This window comes from Bubalus bubalis, chromosome 4, assembly GCF_019923935.1.
Source record: "Bubalus bubalis isolate 160015118507 breed Murrah chromosome 4, NDDB_SH_1, whole genome shotgun sequence".
NCBI lineage: Eukaryota > Metazoa > Chordata > Mammalia > Artiodactyla > Bovidae > Bubalus > Bubalus bubalis.
Genome location: NC_059160.1, coordinates 2,924,881 through 2,947,214, shown reverse-complemented (window position 1 = coordinate 2,947,214; position 22,334 = coordinate 2,924,881). Strand labels below are relative to the sequence as shown.

Sequence of the window (22,334 nt, the reverse complement as noted above, 5' to 3'; positions counted from 1 at the left end):
CCGGTTCAGCTCTCTGCCCCTGGAGGAAGGTTTGTCCCTCTCGGCCTATTCTGAGGCCTCTACATGTGCATGCCTTCCCTGCCTGAAGGGAAACCCTTTAGATAATAGAAAAAAATTACAGCTAGGAAAGTTATTTTGCACAACTTTTAGGATGTTAATTGCAGCAATTAAAAGTCATCAAGCTTGGAGTCCCAGAATGCGTAGAGAAGCTGGAAGGCAGTGGGGCATCTGGGCCCCTCACCTCCTCCTCTTGCTGCCAGAGAGGAGCTGGGAGAGGAGCCCTCACCGTCGCTCATCGCTCCTGCCCTCTGGCCTGCAGGGCCCCGCACAGCCGCCCTCCAGAACTCTTCAACGCCATCACGCGGCCAGGAAAACAGTTCCCCTCCCAGCTCCGTCTCCTGAAGGGAAACCTTGTTCAGATTTGCCGGAGGCCACACAGGAAGGCGTTTTTTCATACTGTTCATGCGGTCCTCATATAGCTCAGTTGGTAAAGAATACGCCTGCAACGCAGGAGACCCCAGTTTGATTCCTGGGTCAGGAAGATCTGCTGGAGAAGGGACAGGCTGCCCACTAGAGTGTTCTGGCCTGGAGAATTCCACAGACTGTACAGTTCATGGGGTCGCAAAAAGTTGGACACGACTGAGAGACTTTCACTTTCACTTTCGTGGGGTTCTCAGACCACCTGACCTGCCTCCTGAGAAATCTGTATTTCTCAGGAAATCAGGTCAGGAAGCAACAGTTAGAACTGGATATGGAACAACAGACTGGTTCCAAATCGGGAAAGGAGTACGTCAAGGATGTATACTGTCACCCTGCTTATTTAACTTATATGCAGAGTACATCATGTGAAATGTGGGGCTGGATGAAGCACAAGCTGGAATCAAGATTACCAGGAGAAATGTCAATAACCTCAGATACAGAGATGACACCACCCTTATGGCAGAAAGCAAAGAACTAAAGAGCCCCTTGATGAAAGTGAAAGAGGAGAGAGAAAGAGTTAAAACTTAACATTCATAAAACTAAGGTCACGGCATCTGGTCCCATCACTTCATGGCAAATAGATGGGGAAACAATGGAAACAGTGACAGACTTTATTTTTTTGGGCTCCAAAATCACTACAGATGGTGACTGCAGTCATGAAATTAAAAGATGCTTTCTCCTGGGAAGAAAAGTTAGGACCAACCTAGACAGCATATTAAAAAGCAGAGACATTACTTTACCAACAAAGTTCCGTCTAGTCAAGGCTATGGTTTTTCCAGTAGTCATGTATGGATGTGAAAGTTGGGCTATAAAGAAAGTTGAGCGCCAAAGAATTGATGCTTTTGAACTGTGGTGTTGGGAGAAGACTGTTGAGAGTCCTTTGGACTGCAAGGAGATCCAACCAGTCCATCCTAAAGGAAATCAGTCCTGGGTGTTCATTGGAAGGATTGATATTGAAACTGAAACTCCAATACTTTGGCCACCTGATGCAAAGAAGTGACTCTTTTGAAAAGACCCTGATGCTGGGAAATATCGAAGGTGGGAGGAGAAGGGGATGACAGAGGATGAGATGGTTGGATGGCATCACTGACTCTATGGACATGAGTTTGAGTAAACTCTGGGAGTTGGCGATGGTCAGGGAGGCCTGGCGTGCTACAGTCCATGGGGTCGCAAAGAGTCAGACACGACTGAGTGAATGAACTGAACTGAACTGTGGTGACGGGATTTCCCAGGCAAGAATACTGGAGTGGGTTGTCATTTCCTTCTCCAGGGGATCTTCCCGACCCAGGGTTCAAACCTGTGTCTCCTACATGGCAGGCGGGTTCTTTACCATTTGAGCCACCAAGGAAGCCCTTGCATTGTGCTGAGTCAGCTCCTCCTCTCTCAGTAGTATTCCATCATTCAGATTTGTGTTGACATTTCTTCAGTTCAGTTCAGTCGCTCAGTCGTGTCTGACTCTTTGGGATCCCATGGACTGCAGCTCGCCAAGCCTCCCTGTCCATCACCAACTCCTGGAGCTTGTTCAAACTCATGTCCATTGAGTCGGTGATGCCATCCAAACATCTCATCCTCATCCATGTCATCCTCTGAACTGGCTGCGGCCCGGGGCTAGGGCGGGTGTGATGGGCTCCTCCCGGCAGTGGGACTGGAGAAGCATGGGCCGGGTGATCCCTCCTCCTGGGCTCACCATGGGCTTGGCACGAACACACGGGGCACCTGCTGCCCCACTTGCCAGAGGCCTGGCGGGCCCAGCGGGACCCTCCCCCGACTTGGAGCGGGGAGGTGCGAGCAGACGTTTCGTGTCTGCTCTCGTCTCCTTCTGGATGCCCTCGTCCTTGTTTATGACACCGTTCCCTTCCTGTTGTGTCGATGAGGTCAAGGGGGGCCGGCAGACTTAAAGCTACTGGGTTGTGGCATGGCTTCCAGGTGCCTCTCCAGCAGCAGCACTGGGATGTTCCTGGCGTCCCCTCCTGCAGAGAGGAGGCCGCCTCTGCTCGGGTGTCCCGCGTTACCTGTGCACCTTCCTCGAACTGCTTCCCTGAATGCACTGTTAGACTTTCCACCTGTTTGCAGCGAGCCCCTGGAGGGTAGGAATGGATCTAATCGTACTCTCCCAGGTTTCTTTGGAGTGATTGGTTTTCACGGACCGGATAAATCAATGTGTGAGATGGACTCAGAGCAGGGGGAGTGTGGAGGTGGCTTTGGCCCCAGGGGCAGCTTACACAGAGGGGCACTCAACATGTGCCAGTCAGAGCAGGCTGATGGATGTGCCTTTCCCATACCCTGGCTTCTAGGAGCCAGAGATGTGCTTGGCAGGCCCTCTGAGGCTGGAGACAGCTCAGCTTCTGGATTAGGTTCACACGGGAGCCTCAGTGACGGTAATACGTGTACATTTCTTATGTGTTTTGGAAAGATCTAAAATTTTATTGTTGTACCAAAGTGAATCAGGCTACAAACAAAATACTGTGGTGAAGAGTCCACCGTTTTTACTTTACACATTTTAGTAAAGTGTTAAAAAGTTTTCCAGTCTCATTAATTTCTAGTGGTATTTTATAATAATACAAAATGTGTGTTCTTTCTTGTTTTAAAATGTTTTAAAACATTAATGCATTTTCACATTAATGCATTTATTTTTGTTCAGTGTTTCTGCCAGATTTTAGTACTACCAAAGTTTTAAAAAATAAGACTTAAAACCAGTTCAAAAGAGCACTAGAAAAAAAATAAATTATGGATTGATTTTTCTATTATTCCTGGCTTTTCAGGGGAAAAAAAGGTACTTATAATTAGGAGTTCTTTGCATACACCATTCTGTGACAGATTTTTGGTTCTGTCTCAGATGTGATTTTTACATCCAATTAGAACAAGCGAGCCCCAGTGGCTGCGTGGTTTGGGCTGGTGGAGAGGAATGAGTGCTTACATCCGGAAGCCTAGCAGGATCCAGGTCTTGCGTTTCTGTGTCACGATAGTTTCCCGGGTGTTGTTTCTTTGTTCCACGTGAGGATTCTGTGACTCAAGCAAGGAAGGTATTTTTGTTTTGTTACAAGTTTTAGAGGAAGGAACTGGGGCTCAGGAGAGATTTAGAGGACTGAGGGAGGCTGTAGGGTCTCGCTGGCCATGCTGGGCCTGGAGCCCACGTCTGCTGAGTCCACAGCCAGTGTGTGTTGCCCTGCCGCTCTCTGCTAGGTCAGCCTCCGGGGGAATCTTACTGAGAAGGGAAGGCTCACAGCACATACGAGCATGGAGTTGTGATACTGGTGGTGTTTCCATAAAGACAGTTCCGAATTTTAGTTTTTAGAAAGCAAACGCGCGATTGTAGAAGATTTGCTCTTTATTTCTCATTCATTTCCTGCTTAATAAAGCACGTGTCACATTTTAGTTTTCTCTTGTAGACGACTAGTGAGTCTGCAGTCTGATTCCAAGAAACACGGGGACAGAGAGCCGGCAGAAAAGCCAAACACAGGCTGTCACCATAAAGACTCAGGCAGCTGAAATAAAAGGTGGGAAAAAGATCTGCCAGGGACGTGCTACTCATAAAAAAGCTAATTTGTGAAATAATATCAGAAAAAAAGCAAACATCAATACAAAGAGGGATGTTTCATAGTGATAACAGGTTCAACTCGTTAAGTGGAGATGTCTTTCCTAAATGTGTTTGTCAGAGTCATGGGTGTAACAGCAATTCATTTTTCACAAGCAGAGACAGTGTACTTTTCTATGACTACATCACAGTTTGTTAACATATCCGCCTGCTCACAGACACCCAGGTTGTCCACAAGCCTTGCACCCGAGGAAGAGCTGCTCTGAGGGTCCTTGTGGACACGGCACTGTGGGCCTGCATTTCCAGTTCTCTTAGGCAAATATGAAGTAGTGGAGCTGCTGGGTCATAGGACAGCTATATGTTTAACTTGACGTAAAATAAAAAGCCCTGCCATATGGCTTTTCAAAGTGGTAGCACAGAGTCGGACACGACTGAAGCAACTTAGCAGCAGCAGCAGCAGTACCCTTTTATCCTGCCCACCATTATTTTTTAAATTGATGTGGAGATACGTGTTTCCAGCTGCCTTTTGCATCAGTTTTGTTAGGCCACATTTCTCAAGGAATATGTCCATTTCATGTAAATTTTTGAATTTATTGGCATAAAGTTGTCAACAGGATCCGTTTATTATTTCTTCATGGCTGTAGGGTCTGTAGTGATGTTCCTTTCTCATGTCTGACACTTTTTCCCAGTGGTCAAGTCTACCTAAAAGTTTTTATTGATTTTTTTTTGTTTGTTTTTAAAGCAGTTTACTTATTTCCATGCTTACTTTATTTCCCTTCTTTTAGTTTAGCTTTGTTTAAAATCCCTCATCTTTTCCTAGCTTCTTAAGGTAGAGCCTCATTGCTTTGAACCTTTATTCTTTTCTGATTTAGGCTTTTAAGGGCATACATGTCCCTCCGGGCATTGTGTTAGTTATATCCTACACATGTTGATATCTGTTATTATCATTCAGTTTGAAATATTTTGCAATTTTTTTCTTGTGATTTCTCTGATTTATGAGATATTTAGAAGTATGTTAATAAAGTTCCAAATACTTGAGGATTTCCTGGGTATCACAGTAGAGTGATTTCTCACTTAAGGCACCTGGTCAGATAAATCTGATGTTGTTTTGATCTCTTGATACTTATCACGACTTGCTTGGGCAGCACATGCGGCCTGCTTGGTAAATACGCCGTGTGTCCTTAAAAAGAATGTGCATTCTTCAGGTGGTGGATGTGGCGTCCTGCAGACCAGTTAGATCTAGTTCACATCTCCCTTTACTGGTTTTTAAAATGCCTATTCTGTTGGTTGCTCAGGGAGGGGCACTGAAATCTCTGCCTATGATTGAAAGTTTGTCTATTTCTGTCAGGGTTTGCTTCATGCATTATGAAGCTATATTATTAGATACACACATTTAGGAAAGATATCTCTGCTTAACAAGTTGAACCTCTTATTGTTACGAAACATCCCTCTTTGTACTGATGTTTATTTTTTTCTGATATTATTAAGCAAATTAGCTTTTTTATGAGTAGCACGTCCCTGGCAGATCTTTTCCACCTTTTATTTCAGCTGCCTGAGTCTTTATGGTGACAGCCTGTGTTTGGTTCTTCTTTCAGCGCTCTGTCCCTGTATTTCTTGCAGACTGCAGAATCAGTAGTTGTCTAAGAGAGAAAACTAAAATGTAAGAAATACTTTAATTAGCAGAAAATGAATGAGAAATGAATAGCAAATCCACAGCAGTGCATTTGCTTTCTAAAAAGTAAAAGTTGAAAATATCTTTATGTGAACACCAGTATCCCCCCTCCATGCTCATCTGTAGTGTGAGTCTTTCCTTCTCAGCAAGATTCCCCCCTGGGAGGCTGACACTGCCCATGCTCCGTGACCCAAGGAGGCAGAGAGGGGTAGGCCTGTTACCAGCGTGATCTAGCCCTCATTTGCCTCCTCCTGCTTCTATCTCCAAATTTCCTTTCTGGTCACTGCCCTGTTCTCACTGCCACCCTCACGGCCACCACCACCTCTGCCTTGGGCTTCGAAAGTAGGCCCTTGCGGGGTGGACTTGTGACCACTGGCCCCTCTGATCCGTTTTCCACACCGTGGTCAAGCCCTTGTGTGTAAGCTGCTCCCTGGGCCCAGAATGTTCCCCTCGCGGCCCCCTCTTCTCTGAGTTGGTCTCTCTGCATCTCTGGGTCGCGTTTCAGCTCTCACGTCCTCCAAGAGACCTTGCTGACGGGGTGTACCTTCCCCCTCAGGACTTCACCGCGTTCCTCACCTTGTGCTGTGAGCACTTACTCTGGTTGAGACTTTATCTTTGTCCGCCCTTGGACCGAGAGGTGAGTTCCCCGTGTGTGGGGTCTGCGTGACGGTCACCCGTGTAATTAACTCCCCTGCCCCGCTGGCCCCAGGGAAGCGTTCCTTAGATACTTGTTAGTGTCTGTCGGTGACCTCTGTGTTTTCCTGTTTGTTTATGCCTTCAAGTAAAATCTTACCATTTTCTTCACGTGGTATTTCTGGTGCATTTCTTGTTAAGCTTGTGCCTGTAACCTTTTCCACTTCTTTTTTTGTCAGTAGAGACAAGCTATTGATTTTTTGACTCTTGTATCTGCCTGTCTTGCTGAACTCAGAACCTGGGGTCCTCCGTGTCTCTGGGTGCTGTGTGCCTGTCTGCTGGCTTCATCCTCAGGCTGGTGGTGGGGTGGGGGGCTGCCGGCCCCCAGCCTGACATCTGGAACCACCAGCATTCAGAGGAAGCAGAGATCCAGAGATCAGAGATCTAGCAGATCCCCTGAGAGCCAGGAGAACTGTCCTCAGGCGCCTCCGCCCCTCTGCGCTCTCTTCCCAAGGTTCAGATGGGGTCCCAGGCCCATGGCCAGATTGGCTGCTCGTGAGGGCGTGGCTTTGCCCCCATGCCAACCAGCCCAGCCTGAGTGTAGAGCAGGTGGGTGGGTTCCTGCCCCGACCTGCTGGGGTGAGTGTGTGTGTGTGTATGGTCACTTTGCACAGTCAGGATTCTGCTGGAAAGGTGGAAGGGGCAGATGGGCCTGGGTTGAAAGTCCATACCTGACCCCTGTCAGAGTAGCCCTGGGACTTCTCCCACCCACATCCCGACACCTGGATCAGGTTGGAAGATCTCCTGGTGTGGAGCGGCCTTTTCATTCCTGCAGTCTTACTGATCTTGGACCTTCAGTGGTGTTTGTCTGCTGAGGTTTGATTTTGGACCCTTCTGTCTGTGAGATCTGTCTGCATTAGCAGAAGCCTTCTTAGTAATGGGAGTCCACAGTGGGGAAGGACTCGGGGACATGAAGGCCCCTTGGTTTGCGTGCCGCCACGGCTGAGTCCCCTCACCTCTCTGAGCCCGTTCCTCCATCACTCAGTAGGACCGAGGCCCTAACTAACTCAAGCTGCCTGGAGGACCTCGTACCTGAAGCTCCCTCTCAGCACCAGAGTCAGAACTGTGTCTCACTGTGTTGACTGAAGGTACCATCTTGTGAGGGTCCTTCATGAGGAGAGAGGTTCAGAGGACATCAGTGGCGGAGATTTCTCTAGGCTTTCTTCATAAACGATCCTCAGAAAGCGGGCCCGTGCAGCCACCAAGGCCCCGGGAACGTGACTGGTAAACATCGCATTATTGGTGTTTGGATATTAGGTTCCTGCTTTTCATAATATCCTCAGGGAACTGGGGAAGATTTGATATTTTCTGAGATTGCCGTGAAATGCAAGTTATTGCTGGTGCCGTCGCCCAATTATTCTGTACTTATTTTACTTAGACTTTAGTAATTGGAAAGAGATTAGATGTCAGGACTTTGTATTTTGTTGATTCTATTACCAGAGTTCTTCTCTTTAATCATTTCCTTTATTCCTAGTATTAATCATTAGCTCTGAGCTGTTAAGGGAAGAACCTAACTTAAAGGAAAGAAATAATTACTTCCGTTTCTGTAGGTCTGACTGTTAGGTACCTACAGATTGAAATGTGTTCTCTGGTCATTCGGGGCCTGTGATGGAGGCAGTCGAGGAGACCCCGAAGGTTGGAAAGAACTTGGGGCCCTGACTTACCCGCTTTCCTAGGCTGTGCCCTGACCTGCTCTTGTCCAGGCCCCTCTGTCCATGCCAGCCCCGCCCTCAGTGACCACCCCCCAACCTGAGGTGTTTGTCAGGGCAGCTGTGACTTGCACTGTTGGCCCTTGATTGTCCCCAGGGTATGATGTGGCCACATCCTTAATCAGTGCTGTGTAGACACAAGCTTATCTCCACCAACTGATGTCTTTCAAAACCCCTACTGACATAGAGAACAGACGTAGGACCTGGGCCGGGGAGGAAGGAGCGGGTGGGACGAATAGAAGGCGGGACGTGGCGGCGTGTACACTCCCTCGTTAAAGTAGGTGACCCGTGGGGGTTTGCCGTGCGACTCGGGACTCACACCGGAGCTCTGTAACCACCTTGAGGAGTCAGATGGGGCAGGAGGTTGGGAGGGAGGTTCAAGGTGGCGGGGGACACACGTATACCTCTGGCTGACTCGTGTTGATGTATGGCAGAGACCATCACAATGTCGTGAAGCAACTGTCCTTCAATTATAAAGATAAATCTATTAAAAAAAATCTGTCCTGAGAAGTGCACCTCGTGTAGGTCTTCTTAAAGAGTAAGTGGTGAGAGTGACAAGGGATGAAGGAACGATGTGAGCTGGGGGCGGGGGCAGAGAGGGAGGGGAGAGGGTGCGTGGGGAGGCAGAGGCTGGGGGAAGCGTGTCCTCTGCCCCTCGCCTGTCCCTGTGGCTCCAGGGACGCTCGGGCCGTGTAGAGCAAACGTGTGCTAAGATCTAAAGGCAAACAGGTCACGTTTAGCTTGGTTTGAATAGAGTGGTAACTTCTCCGGTGTGTTGAAAACAATCACTATCTGAAATTGTTCTCATTTAGGTTCATTATGGTTTCATTTATGGGGCTCCTTGCCCCCCGAGGAACTGGGGGAAGATGTCACCTGAGGGGGTAAGCTTTGCCTGCCATCCATAACCCCCCCTTCCCGTCTCTCTTGTGTTAACAGAGGAGCTCAGGAAGCTGAGCTGGTCCGGGATCCCCAAGCCCGTCCGTGCCATCACGTGGAAGCTGCTCTCAGTAAGTTGCCCCCCTCTGCATCCCCGCCCTGCACCCCCTGCCCGGGCACCGTCCTCCCGCGAGGACAGGCTCTCCCGGCCCGGGCGGGCCTCGAGCCCCACGCGTGTCCCAGCTCCACCTCGCAGATCTGGCTTTGGCTGGGGCTGTGACGGCAGTTCCCACCCTTAGCTCAGTGTCAGGCTTGGTTTGCCAAGACTGGGAGAAAACGAGGGTAAATCATAACTGCTGTGTTCTTTTTCTCTGATCTTATTATTTTTAAAGTCTTTGTGGTGTTTCCAAACCTGTGTTATAAAACGGTTCCAGCATAGAAGATTCTCTCAGCTCTGAGGACTCAAACAGGGAAATCTGTTTGAGGATCTTTTAAAAAGCATCAGTGGTGATGGTGTTAGACTGGTGTGTGTTTGTGTGATGGAGGCTGGGCTGTGGCTCCCTCACACCCAGTGCGGAGCAGCACATTCTGGGGCTTCGGGAGAAGGTGGGAGCTGGTTCTCGCCCTGAGCCAATGTCAGAAGTGAGCTTGGCCCTGCTGAACATCTCGGAGTCGTTTCTAGACAGCTTTCTTCCCGTTTCCTTTGTTTTTTCTTCCTTGTTATTTTGGGAATTAAGTCAATAGAGACCCCTAAGAGTTTACCCTAAATTGGGTTGGACTTTCAGTATTAAAAGAGTCTTTCTTGCTAATGAGCTTTAATAAATTTGCAGCTTAGTACCTCATAATCCTACATGCAGATGCAGCTCTGAACAGTGAATATTTATTGATCAAATATTCTCTTGCAATTAAAATTAGACCCGCTGCAATTGCTAATGTTTTTGTTCGGTGTTTTTTTATTTTAAGTGTTTGTATCTGGTTTTCCCAACATTCTCTAAGAGAGGCTACAGGCTTTCCAGTCGCATTTTAGGAAGTTTGCATGAAAACACTTTTCTGGGTCTCTGTGGAGGTTTTGCGTTTGTGAAGGGTGTGCTCCTCCTGGTGAAAAGCCCTCTGTGAATTACGTTGTCCCGGCCTCTTCCCTTTAGCTCCCCGCCTCTGCAGGTCATGGTTAGACACCCTCACACGCTGCCCAGTGACTACCTTGGAGGAAGAGCCGCCTGGGGTCAGTGGGCAGAGGGGCAGAGGGCGACATGAGATCGGCTCGGCTCGGCCGGTCTGAAGCAGGGCGGGATGGTGGGGAGGGTCTGTGACCAGCGGCGCTGGGATGCAGGTGACAGAGTCTGGCCTTCTTGACGTTCGTTCACGTCACCACCGCTGGTTACAGGGGCCCTTGTCCAGAGGCGGAGGGGAGCCGGACTCCAGGCACCACAGTGGGGGCCTTGGGTTGGTCAGGGGTGCAGCGGGAAGTGATCGGGGGACCACAGACCGTGGCGTGCGTGGGCCGCAGGTGGCCCCAGAGGGCGAGAGGAGGGCAACAGTGTCTTGGGCATGTGTCTGGGGTCTTCACCCCCCGGGTGAAAGCGGAGGCGGGCTGGGGTGGAGGAAAAGGGCAGAGGTGACTAGGGCAGTTCTCACTGTCTTTGACTTGCGTTGACAGATGAGTTAAAAAGGCGTTGGGGACAGTGAGCCGAGCCCGTCCCTCCGAAGCTGGGCCACCAGCGGGAGGGCATCCCACAGCTTCTTGGAGAAGGTGGGGTGCTTCTGGCCATCTCTAAGGGCGTGTCGGGGTTCCCCAGGTGAGCGACATGGGAGGTCACATGACCCGGGGGAGGCAGAGAACCAACACCCAGGCTCCCCAGGAACCGGTGGGTCAGCTGACCCCTTGTCAGGGGGAGGGGGTGGGAGGTGGGGGTGCGGGGAGGCCAGGTGCCCAGGGCTGGGCCACCTCCTGAAGGCCTGAGTGAGGGCAGGGGGCTGTGGGGTGAAGCCAGGTGCCCCGGGCGGGGGGAGGGACTGCAGCTTGCCTTCTCCCCTTGTTCGCTCAGCGTTGCCCGAGCAGTTCCGGGGTCTTGGGCGTGTTGTCTGCGGCCGGGAAAGCAGGGAAGGGGAACAACCACGTCCCTGTAGCTCCTGGGGTCCGCCGAGAAGGAGGGAGCCCCTGCCCTCTCTGCTCTCTGGCCCCGGGGTGGAGCTGGCCCCCTGCAGACAGAGCGCTTGTCCTCCCAGTGCACCGCTCTCCCCGCGCCTCTCCTCTGCCTTTTTGCTTGTTCTGCAAATGTTTCTCATGTTTGCTGTGTGCCGTCCTGCGCAGTGTGAGATTCCTGTGCCAGCAGCGGGTCATGCCCCTTGGAAGGGGGTAGGAGCTGGGATGGGCGGGATGGAAGGGGAGGAGGGTCCCAGGCCACCGAGGAGAAAGCCGGTGTGGGTGCTTGGGGACCGTGCTCACTGACCACTCAGGCCTGTGCGGGTCAGCAGGGGCGTCACCCCCGCCTGCAGGGCTCCCGCCTGCACGTGCTGTGGCCTCAGGGAGTGCGGAGGGGATCTGGGCGTCCGGGGCAGGGAACCCACGCAGTTAAGGGGTGCTGGTCAGACGTGGGCTTGGGCAGGCAGGGGGAAGTCTTGACTGTGGGGGCCTTCCTCTCCCGTCCTGTGAACCACACCCGGAGCTCGTGAGCCTCTGTGCCCGTCCTGGGTGCCCGCGGCGCGGTCAGCCTCGGGGCGTGTCCTCTGATGGGAGATGTCAGCCTCGGGGCATGTCCTCTGATGGGAGACTCGGAGAGCACAGTGAACCCCGTTAACCACTCGGCCCGGATTCAGCAGGTGTTTGTTGAGCATCTGTCCTGGGCTGGGCCCTTTACAAGTGTCAGGCCCACGGGTGTCCTGGAGGAAGCACCCGGGGGCTCCTGGGGCTGGGCCGGGGGTGGAGCAGCGGTCACCCAGTCAGGACTAGCTCTTAGTCATTCTCTGAGGGCCTCACGCTCCTGTCTCCTGGGGAGTTCTTGCGAATGCTGACGTGTGGGCCCATGGAACAGATCCCGGGGTGGACTGCGGTCCCAGGGTGTGCACAGACTCCGGGTTCCACCGAGCACCTGGGCCAGGCTAGGGGGCGAGGGCGGGGGCGGGTGTGGCAGGGGTGTGTGGGCTTCGGTCCTCCTCTCCACCTGCGGCTTTCCATTCTGGGTCCACACTTGTGTTACCTGGGTGGCTTGGGAATTGCTGCCATCTGGATTCCCCAGGGGTGCTCTTGCGGGTCCAGGGTGGGGGGCGCTGCTCTAGGACACTCCGGCCCCCTGAGGGACAAGGCAGGGCACCCCCGAGCTTGCTGGGAGATGAGGCGTCGAGGGCAGCACCCCTGGGCGGAGGCACGGCTGGGCCTGACTCACCTGCAGCTGAGGGGCGGCTGTCGGTAAGAGTTTATGCTCTGCCCCGTTTAGGGAGACCGCCGGCTTGCCTGATGTTTCAGGGTCTGCCGTTAACACTGTCCTGGTGGCGTGTGGACGAGCACTTTCTTAACGGATGAGTAGGAGATGCCGCTTTAATGAAGAAAGATGGGAAGCCGGGCTCTGGTCACTCAGGAGAACTAACCCGTACCCCAGAGCTCACCGGTAAACCGCTTCTGACGCCATCTAACGCTGAAATTCCATGCAAGTGGTGCAGAAACTTAAAAACCAATGCTGTAGACACTGCTTTCCTTCAGATAGATAGCCAACAGAGACCTGCTGCATGGCACAGGGAACCCTGCTCAATATTCTGTAATAACCAAAATGGGAAAAGAGCTTGCAACAAGAACGGGGGATTGTATATGTGTAACTGAAACACTTTGCTGTAAAACCGGAAACTAACTCAATGTTGTTAATTAACTATACTCCAACATGAAACAAAAATTTAAAAAATTAATGCTCTAGAAAATTACATTTTTGGCTCTTTTAAAAAAGCATTTCAGAAATATCCAACAAAAACTAAGCACTTGCCATCTGTGGCAGTCGGTAGGGTGGTTGGAAACGACGAGTGAGGCTCTTACGCCGTCTTTCCTTCTTTCCGTTCATCGAGGTGAGTTTGCACGTGAACCCAGTGGGAGGGAGTGACTTGATGTTTGTGTCAGCGGGACAATTCTGATATAAGTATATGCATGCATTGTTTTACATTTATGATTAGTGTTTTTATAGCATGCTAATACAGCAATTAAGTTTTCTGTAGTTCTGTCATTTAAAATTCATTGCATACTTGAATATATTTCATTTGCATAATTTCCAGTCTTGCTTAATTATCTGGAGGCCTCAACTTGCATGTGTGTGTTTTCCTTCAGGAAAGGGAGCGTCAGGAGGCTATGTGGGCTTGCTCATTGCCCGCATCCCTGCTTCGATGCCCTTGCCTTTCAGAAGTTCTGTCTCGGTTCTTTAGTTAACATTTGAGGGTGGCGAGACTTTCTGGGTCCTCGTTCCCGTTCAGTTAGAATCCACGGGTGGCACCACAGGTGGTCTGTGTCAGGCTGTCCCCTCCGGCCGCAGCCGGCGCCCCCCTGGCGGCCCCAGTGCCCTGACCTGGCCGCTGCACGCGTGTCCATGCTCCTCCCGTGCCAGGCCGTCTCGAGCTTGCCCAGGGCTCCCCGCGGCTGTCACCTGTGCGAGGGCGTCTGTCCTCTGTCTCTCCACCTCCATCCACTCCTCCATCTCCAGACCCAGCCCAGAGGAGGGCTCCAGTCCATCCCTGTTGCTGGTGTTCAGTCGCACAGTCGTGTCCGACTCTGCAACCCCATGGGCTGTAGCCCGCTGGCTCCTCTGTCTGTGGGATTCTCCAGGCAAGAACACTGGGGTGGGTTGCCGTGTCCTCTTCCAGGGGATCTTCCCAAGGGATCATACTTACGTCTCCTGCATTGGCAGATATATTCTTTACCACTGAGCCCCCTACTTCTCATGAATTAGTTCAGACACAACCTCCTAGCCTCCTGGGTGGGGACCCTTCTTGGGGTGTGACAGTGTCATCCCAGATCTGTTGACCTCATGCCTTCATCCACCAAGTATCTGTGGAGTATCTGCTGTGCCAAAAGGTACCCTGAGCCCCAGGGATGTCTATGAACAGAGGGGTGAGGATTCCTGCGTGCGGAGCTGGCATGCCAGTGAGAGGAGATAGCGGTAAATGCAGTGGCTAAAGCTCACAGCATCTGAGAAGGGCTGATGTTACAGAACAAAACGGGAGCGAAGTAGGAGGGGCCCCCAGGCCCGGGCTGGTGGCGGGGGCGGCGACCTTGGAGCCAGAACTTGCGGAGGGAGGGACGGGCCTTGCAGGGTCTCGGTCCCACCCAGTTCACGGGCTCCTTGGAGAGGGCGGCGCGGACTCCAGCAGGCAGCCCCACTGAGGAGCTGCTTCTCTGAGGAGGAGGAGGACGCAGCGCCTGGACGTGTCCCTCGTCCCCGGGCCCGGGAGGAGGGTGGGCGCTGGGCAGGCGCTCCTGTGGAATGGCCGCGGCGCCCGCTCCTGGAGCCCAGACCCCAGAGGCTGGGAGCCGGCCTGGCAGAGGCGAAGGCGGTGGCTTCATGGGGCGGCACCGCCTCTCGTGGGCACTGCAGCTGCCTGGCTGTGCCCGTGTTGCTGGGAGATTTCTCCTATGGTGAGGGTGCGTGGCTGTGTTCCTGAAAAGGTTCCCTGCAGGCTGGATGTGGCCTGTGAGTGGTAGTCTGCTGGCCCATGATGCACGGGATGGGACCCAGGGCGGAGGGAGCCCTGAGCTCAGAGGGGCCTTGAGTCTTGCCAGGCGGGGGAAGGGAGAGCTTCCCGGGCTGAGAGGTGGGAAGGGCCAGGCTGGGCGGGAGCAGGCGTTGCCTGGTGGTCTGGTTGGGCGTTTCCAGGGGGGAGGCCTGTCTGGCGGGGCGGGGTTGGGGGGGGGCAAGGCAGTGCCTGGGCCCCCAGCAGCTCCGGTGGGGGTGGGGGTGGTCGGAGGGGTGGGGCTCAGGTGGGCCGGCTTTGCCTTCTGCCCTCAGCCAGGCCTGAGTGCAGCAGAACCCCCGGCGGGGAGCTGTCCCTCCCTTTCCTTACCCGGGACTGTGGCAGTTTCAGGACAAAGGAAAAGAAGAAAACCCAGCCCCTGGTCTCTGTCCAGGAGGTGACGGGGCTTGACGTGGCTGTCGAGGCCCACCTGGGCCTGGTGGATGCCTGGGCTCCCAGATGGATTCTCTGAAGCTGTGACTGGCCACCCTCCCCTGTAACTTCACGCCCTCGGCAGGGCGGGCTGGGGTCTGGGTGGGAGGAGGGCTCTGGGTGGTTTCGGTAATGCTGGCCGAAGGGGGCAGGGTCTGAGCTGCTCAGGTGGGCGCTTTACCGGCTGGTGTGAAGGCGCTGGAGGCCTCTTTGGTCCACACTGGAGGCTGGTGGTGGTTTTTGTTGCTGGTGTAAGTGTGCGGAGCGGTCTGCTCTTTGGGATACAGGAGCCTCATTTGACCAGAAAATGGAGGCGGGTGGGACCAGCGGCCACTCCTTCCCTCGGTAATGGGGCCGCTCGCTGCTGACTCGCAGGGATCTGTCAGCTGGACCCGCCGCTGTGCTGGGAACAGCAGGGCCCCTTTCTGATGGGTTGTAATTAATTGAAGGCATTTTAGGGCGGCTGTTCTTCGGGGGGCTCCTCCTCGATGCTAGAGAAGGTGGAGGGCGGGCGACACCTCTGACAAGCCTGCTGGGGTGTAAATTGCTACACCTCCTGGCAGGTTCACTTGGAAAAAAAGCATCAAGAGCCTTAAATATATCTCGAGTCCCAGTGAGCTGACAGCGCGCTTATAGACATTTTACTCCAGGAAAAATCAGACATTGCTCAGCACCATGTATTTTAGAGAACTGGACAGTTGAAAATACTCAGAACATTCAGAAATCCAGGAAAGGTTAAACAGAAATATGTAATAAAGACTTTCATGTGGTGGAAGGCCATGTGGCCTTGGGGACCAGTGCTCGCAGAGCAGGGGTTGTTCAGCTTTTTCTGTAAAGGGCTGGTTAGCGAGTATCTGAGCATGCATTTCAGCGGGTCGCACGGTCACTTTCTGACTCCTCAGCTCTGCCTTCGTCATGTGCAAACAGCCACACACATGGGCAAACAGGTGTGGCCTTGTGCCCCTGGTGTCCTGGTTACAGAAATGGGTGGTGGGCTGGCGTTTGCTGAGCCCCGCAGGAGAACAAAATGTTATGTCAGTGGGAGTCCAGGTTCACAATTTTATGTCCAGGTACATAAGGTGGCTCAGAGGTTAAAGCGTTTGCCTGCAATGCGGGAGACCTGGGTTTGATTCCTGGGTCGGGAAGATCCCCTGGAGAAGGAAATGGCAACCCACTCCAGTATTCTTGCTTGGAGAATCCCATGGACGGAGGAGCCTGGTGGGCTACAGTCCACGGGGTCGCAAAGAGTCGGACACGACTGAGCGACTTCACTCACTCACTTCACTCACATAAGCACAGAATGTTGGAAAGGAAGTTTCCTTAAAAAGGCCATGGAAAGGACTAGTCATTAAAAGTAAATCGGGCTTCGTTCAGGTTAGGAGCTTCTGTTCATCAAAAGACGTCATTAATGGGCGAGAAGCCACAGGTAGGAGGAGGCGATGTTTCTGCAGGCCTGCCGTGCAGATGGCGCAGAAGGCGCCTGCGAAGCAGGAGGGGGCGGACCACCGAACAGGAGGGGCGAGCTGCTCACGGGTGAGGATGCGCACAGCCTCCCGCCGGCCCCTGGAGAGGCCCTGAGGCCCGCGAGCTGATGGATACCTCTGCGAGCCCGTCAGCACGGCTGCAAGGAAAAGGTGGTGGTGCCCGGCGTTGGGAAGAAGGGAGGCCAGCGGGTGCTCTCATGCACGTCCCCCGGGAATGTAGTCACTTGGGAAATTCTTCAGCAAAATCTGTCAAAGGTACGCCCACCTTTGCTCCCAGGTGTATACTTAACAAAATGGATGTCGTGTGCTGTAAAAGGGAGGCATGAGAACGTTTAACGCAGAAACCTGGTCACTACCCAAATGTCTGTCAACAGAATGGATTTTGCGATGGAGGTGTTATGCAACAGTGAAAATTAACTGCTGTTTTGTGTTACAGAGCAAATGAATTTTTCAAATGTAATACTGAGTTTAAGCAATGAGGCAAAAGAGAAAAGAAACAGATTCCATGAGTGTAAAGATCAGAAACCTGATAGGCAAAACCTGGCAGGTGTGAGGCGTCAGGGGGAACCTCCAACGGCAGGTCAGGAGCAAGGGTCAGTGGCTGGGAGGCCCCAGCCTGCCCTGAGATGTGTTCATTTTGTGATCATTCACACACATATTTGGGCAACGTGGTATATATACCACACACATGGTATATTTCAATACATGTTTATTAAAAAGCTTAAATGATGTGATCCAAACGTGTTAAATGTGCACGAGTGTGTAGTTTATAATACAGAGCAGATGCTCACTGATGCCCGAGGCGGGTAAAGGGGGTGCGCGTGCTCACACAGCTGAGAAGGCGCGGCTGCACTTAGGCTGCTCCATCCTCGAGGCCGAGCACAGCCGCCCTCGCGTCGGCTCTTGAGGCTGGATCTGCGGCTCGTGGTTCTCCCTCAGGGTCACAGGATGGCTGCCATAGCTCCAGACTCTGCACATTCTTTTTGATTCACCAGCAGCAGCAGAGAGCGCCCTGTACCTGGCTTTTGTGCCTGCTTCTGGTTCCCCCTTTTCCCCCGAGCCTGTCAGTCACTGGAGCTGGTGGGATGGTGGGGCATATCAGCCCATCAAGACTTGTCCCGAAGGAAGGGGATTGCTCACCCTGAAGGAGGAGCCTCAGGTGTGGCACCCAGGCTCTTCAGGGCGCAGTTTGACAAAGGATGCACAGGTGTTTAACAGCAACCACGGAGACGCCCACTGTGGACTGGAAATGCTCTAAAAGGCGGACAGCACCCCTGTGTTTGTTCGTTTGTCCACTTTCAGGTGGATTGACTCCCTGAAAGTTTCGGCGCCTGCCGGGCGCTGCTGGGGGCTGTGTGAACGGGCCCCGCTTGGCCAGGCCCACCCTCCTGAGGCAGTGGCCAGTCAAGGGATGCCCGAGGGGTGAGGAGGGACGCGCGGGGATGAGCTTTAGAACGTCCAGGGAAAAAGCAAGGAGAAAATCCTTCTTATGCAGGACACAAGAACCGCTAAATATAAAAGGAAAACTTTGCCCTTTGGACTTCATGAACATTTAAAACTGCTATTGTTTGAGACATTAAAAAGGCAAGCCACAGGCTAGGAAAATATAATCAGAGTGCATATATTTGACAGAAAGACTTGCATCTTGAATGTATCCAGCACTCATAAAACTCGGTAAGAAAACAAGCAACTGGTTAAAAAAAAAAACGGGCAAAGGATTTGAACAGATGCTTCATCAAAGAAGAGAGACAGTGTTGGAGGGATGTGTGAAAAGACGTTCAGCATTGTGAATCATTTGGGAAACGAAGTAAAAGCCCTTGACAAGGACTGATGTTTAGAGATGGACAACACTCGAAGGTTCTCAGACCTTGTTAGTTAGTGTGGAAAACCGTATCATCCTTCTGGGAAAAGATCCGGCAGTTTCTGAGAAAATTAAGCATACACCTACTTTATGACCCAGTTACCCAGGAGAAATCAAGTGTATATCGTAAAAGCCTGGTACAAGAATATTTATAACAGTCGTTATTTAAAATAACCCCAAACTAGAAACAACTCAGATGATCAGCAGAGAGTGAGTGGCTTCACAAACTGGTTTAACCACAGCCTGGAAACTCCGCTCAGGGAGAAAGGGTGGCGGGTGGTCACTGCTGGTTTCAGAGAGTCTCCGGAGACGGCGGTCTGTCACGCGGCGTTGGTCTCTCTTCTTCTGGCTTCATGTTCAGCATGATAATCTCGAGTTGCACCCGTGTTGCGCAAGAGGCATTCCTCCATTCCTTTTTATGGCCGAGTAATGCTCCATCACACACACACACACACACACACACACACACACACACACACACACGACATCTTTATCCGTTCACCTGCTGAAGTCTGAAATATGACACAATGAACTCATCCACAAGACAGAAACAGGCCCACAGACAGGGAGGTCAGACTCGTGGCTGCCGGGGGGACGGGTGGGGGGAGGACTGGGAGTTCGGGGTTGGTAGATGCGACTACTTCATTTAGAGTGGATAAACGACAGAGTCCTGCTGTGGCACATGGGGAACTGTGTCCCATCTCCTGGGATAAACCGTAATGGGAACGAATATAAAGAAAGAACGTGTGTGTGTGTGTGTGCACGCGCACAGCTGAGTCACGCCGCTGTGCAGAGGCGGGCACTGTGTTGTAAGTTGGACAGAGTGAGCGCACCTGGGCGAGGGCAGCCTTGCTCCCGGGCTCCAGCCCCCATGATGCCATTTCCGTGCGGTTCTGGGTGGCAGCTGAGATGCAGGGGCAGAGGGAGGGACTGCCTGCTCCTCCTGGCCGGGGGGCACCGGGACGGACTCGGGGTGACGGTGCTCTGACCTTCACGGCAGCCGTCACACAGCTGTGCACCTCGCCCCCTGTCACGGAGCCGCTGACGTGGAGCAGGGCCTTCTGCTGTGGGCGTGATGGGCAGTAGTGCTGACTGGGGCGTGGAGGGCGGGAGGCAGCTGTCTGGGCTCTTCGTGGCCGCCCTTCGCTGCCTGACCCTCGCTGAGTCTGGACCGGGACTGCAGCTGCCAAGATCCAGGAGTCTGGAGAGAGGGGAAAACGCACATGTGTGCACACACAGGCACAGGCACACACACGTGTGTGTGTGTGCCTGTGTGTGTGTCATGAACACGTGTGTAAGCACACACATGTACCACTGTAGGGCCTGCAGACGCCTGACCTCTCCGTGCTGTACGAGGCATGTCCAGACGGGGTTTCGGCTCTTGGTCCTGCTGTGGGAGCTTGGTGGACGCCAGCCCACTGCCGGGCGCCCGCCCCTCTGTGCGGCCGCGGGTGAAGGTCCTTCACCCCCGGGGAGGCTGCAGGGCCGAGCCCGGACCCCTGGGGGGGATGGGCGGGGCTGCGGCTCCCGAGGGCTCAGCTCGCTGCCTTTCTTTTCTGTCCCTCTTCTTGAGACTCGTTTGTCCTCCGCTCTGTACCACATTTCAGAGCACCAAGCTCATTTCGAGATGTGAGCCTTTTGGGAATTCCCTGGTCCAGTCGCTAAGACTCTGTGCTTCCAATGCAGGGGGCACAGGTTTCATCCCTGATCGGGAAACTATCAATAAGATCCCAAATGCTGTGCAGTGTGGTCAGAAAAAACAGAACGAAATTTTAAAGAAAAGATGTGAGCCTTTTGATTAAAGACTTATAGAGATTCCATGAATCGTTGCTGCTCAGTTGCTAAGTCGTGTCCGACTCTTTGTGACCCCATGGACTGCAGCACGCCAGGCTCCCCTGTCTTCCACTCTCTTCCCGAGTTTGCACAAATTCATGTCCATTCAGTTGGTGCTGCCATCCATGAGTTACCATTAACCATACATACTTACTCATTCCACGAGTTACTATTAAGTGTATATTCTTTTCGTGTTTTTTTCTCACACAGGGTTACCTTCCTGCCAATGTAGACCGAAGACCAGCCACTCTCCAAAGAAAACAGAAAGAATATTTTGCTTTTATTGATCACTATTACGATTCCAGGAATGATGAGGTTCACCAGGACACCTATAGACAGGTGGGAGCACGTCTTCTTTCTTCTTGTTACTCAGAATTCTTTCACTTGGTGACATCTCTCTTGTTGGTGGAAGTGCTTTACCTGGAAGGCCCCTGATTGGGTCACAGATCTTTATTTTCTAGCAAATAAATAAATGTGAAACCTGATAATGGTGAATTTCCCCTAATAGGAGCACCTTGGGCATCTCCAGTTCCTCCTACAGGGGTGGGAAGGTACTTTCATTGGAGCCACACAACAGAGAGCCCGGAGCCCTGGGTGGAGGGTGTCTTGTCACTCAGGGGCTGTCTGACCTGGAGGTCAGAAGTAGACATCCCTCTGGGTCAGGTCAGAGGAGTGAGTCCCCTGGGCCCCGGGCGCTGTCCTCTGCTGCCATCGGGGGCGTGGTTTACGTTGAGGAGAGCCGTGCTGCTCAGCTCGGCTCTGGAGGGATGCACTTCAGTCCATAGCGGAGGTGTAGCCAGCTTATCATTTGGCTATTTAGTTTAATACAGAATGGGTATAATTATGGCCTCTTGAATAGTCAGTTGACAGACGGTGTACATAATGGGAAAAATACTTAAAATTGATTTACGGTTCACCGTGCATCCAGAATTTGCTGTTGGAATCACTGGAGGCCTCCCTAATTCTCCTTGTCTTTGTACCATGTGATAACTCAGAACGGTCTGTGCCGCCGTTGAGCAGGAAGGTGGTTAGGACTTGGCAGCCCTGCCCCGCGTTCTGAGGTGAGAGTCTGACTTTCCCGAGGCGTGTTAGCGGGAGTGTTACCCCTGACACACCCGGCCTCTGGGTGCAGGAGCGTCGCTGAATTTTCCGCTCAGACACGGACACCCAGGTCTGCTTGTCAGGCGCAGTGCCTCCAAGAGGTCCGGAGACAGGCCTTCCACCTGCTGGACCATCACGGTCCTTTAAGTTAGGTAGGTTCTTGGACAGCACCTTCCCCACAGGGGAACCCTGGCAGCCCTGGAGGAAGAGTGACTCATGCTGGGGGTAGGGAGGGGGGCAGGGACCCCTTCTCGCCCTCCGGGGTGGGCTCTTCTCGGCCTCTGGCCCCTGCCGCCCCCACTGGGACTCGTCCTCTGGCCCCAGGGCTGCCACCTGTCACTCCGGGAAACCGAGTTCTGAGGCAGCGGGCGTGTGGATCGGCTCAGGGCAGTGCCGCTCACCTGCCTGTCTTCCCCTTTGCGGGTTCTCGTGAGTGGGCACATTCTTTACTGTTCTGCCTGTGTTTTTCGTCCGCAGGACGACACGGGCATCCATCTGTGGGATTTACCGGGCTGCGTTCTGTTATGAGTTTCTCACGGGAAAGTTAATTAAAGACGGGTCGCATGCGTCTTTACTCAGTAGTCACTGTGATAGTAATAAAAAGCTCGCCTGTTACTGTGAGTCCCCGAATGTTTCCGTGTTCTGTCAGTATGACCGAGCACAGGCTTAGCTGCTGGGCCTGCCTGCCCTGGGCTGAGTGCACCTGCCTCTTGGAGGTGAACCCTGGGCTGTCCTGCAGGGCCGTTTCAGGCGCTCTGTTAGGTCATGATGGAGCTGGCCTGGGGCTGGGGCTTGGGCACCCTGGTCTCCTCTCCCTGCTGCCCACTCTCGGGGATTGACCCATGAACTGACCTCGGCCGCCCATCTGCCCGAGGGGTGTGGCCTGGCCCCCGCATAGCCCCGGGCGGCCAGGACCCCATCTGCTTCCCGCCCCTCTCGCCCTCTGTTCTCTAGG

The 22,334-nt window shown here is 52.9% G+C and overlaps 1 protein-coding gene across 5 annotated transcripts in view; it reads left to right on the top strand.

The window, feature by feature from the left end:
• TBC1D22A (TBC1 domain family member 22A) overlaps positions 1-22,334 on the top strand; it is a 323,966-nt gene that overhangs the window by 78,887 nt on the left and 222,745 nt on the right. For all 5 annotated transcript variants that reach the window (XM_044940746.1, XM_006074970.3, XM_006074969.3 and 2 more), the window contains exons 5-6: positions 9,026-9,096; positions 20,489-20,617. In XM_044940746.1, coding sequence (XP_044796681.1) covers positions 9,026-9,096; positions 20,489-20,617 — 200 coding nt within the window. The remainder of the gene's footprint in view (positions 1-9,025; positions 9,097-20,488; positions 20,618-22,334) is intronic.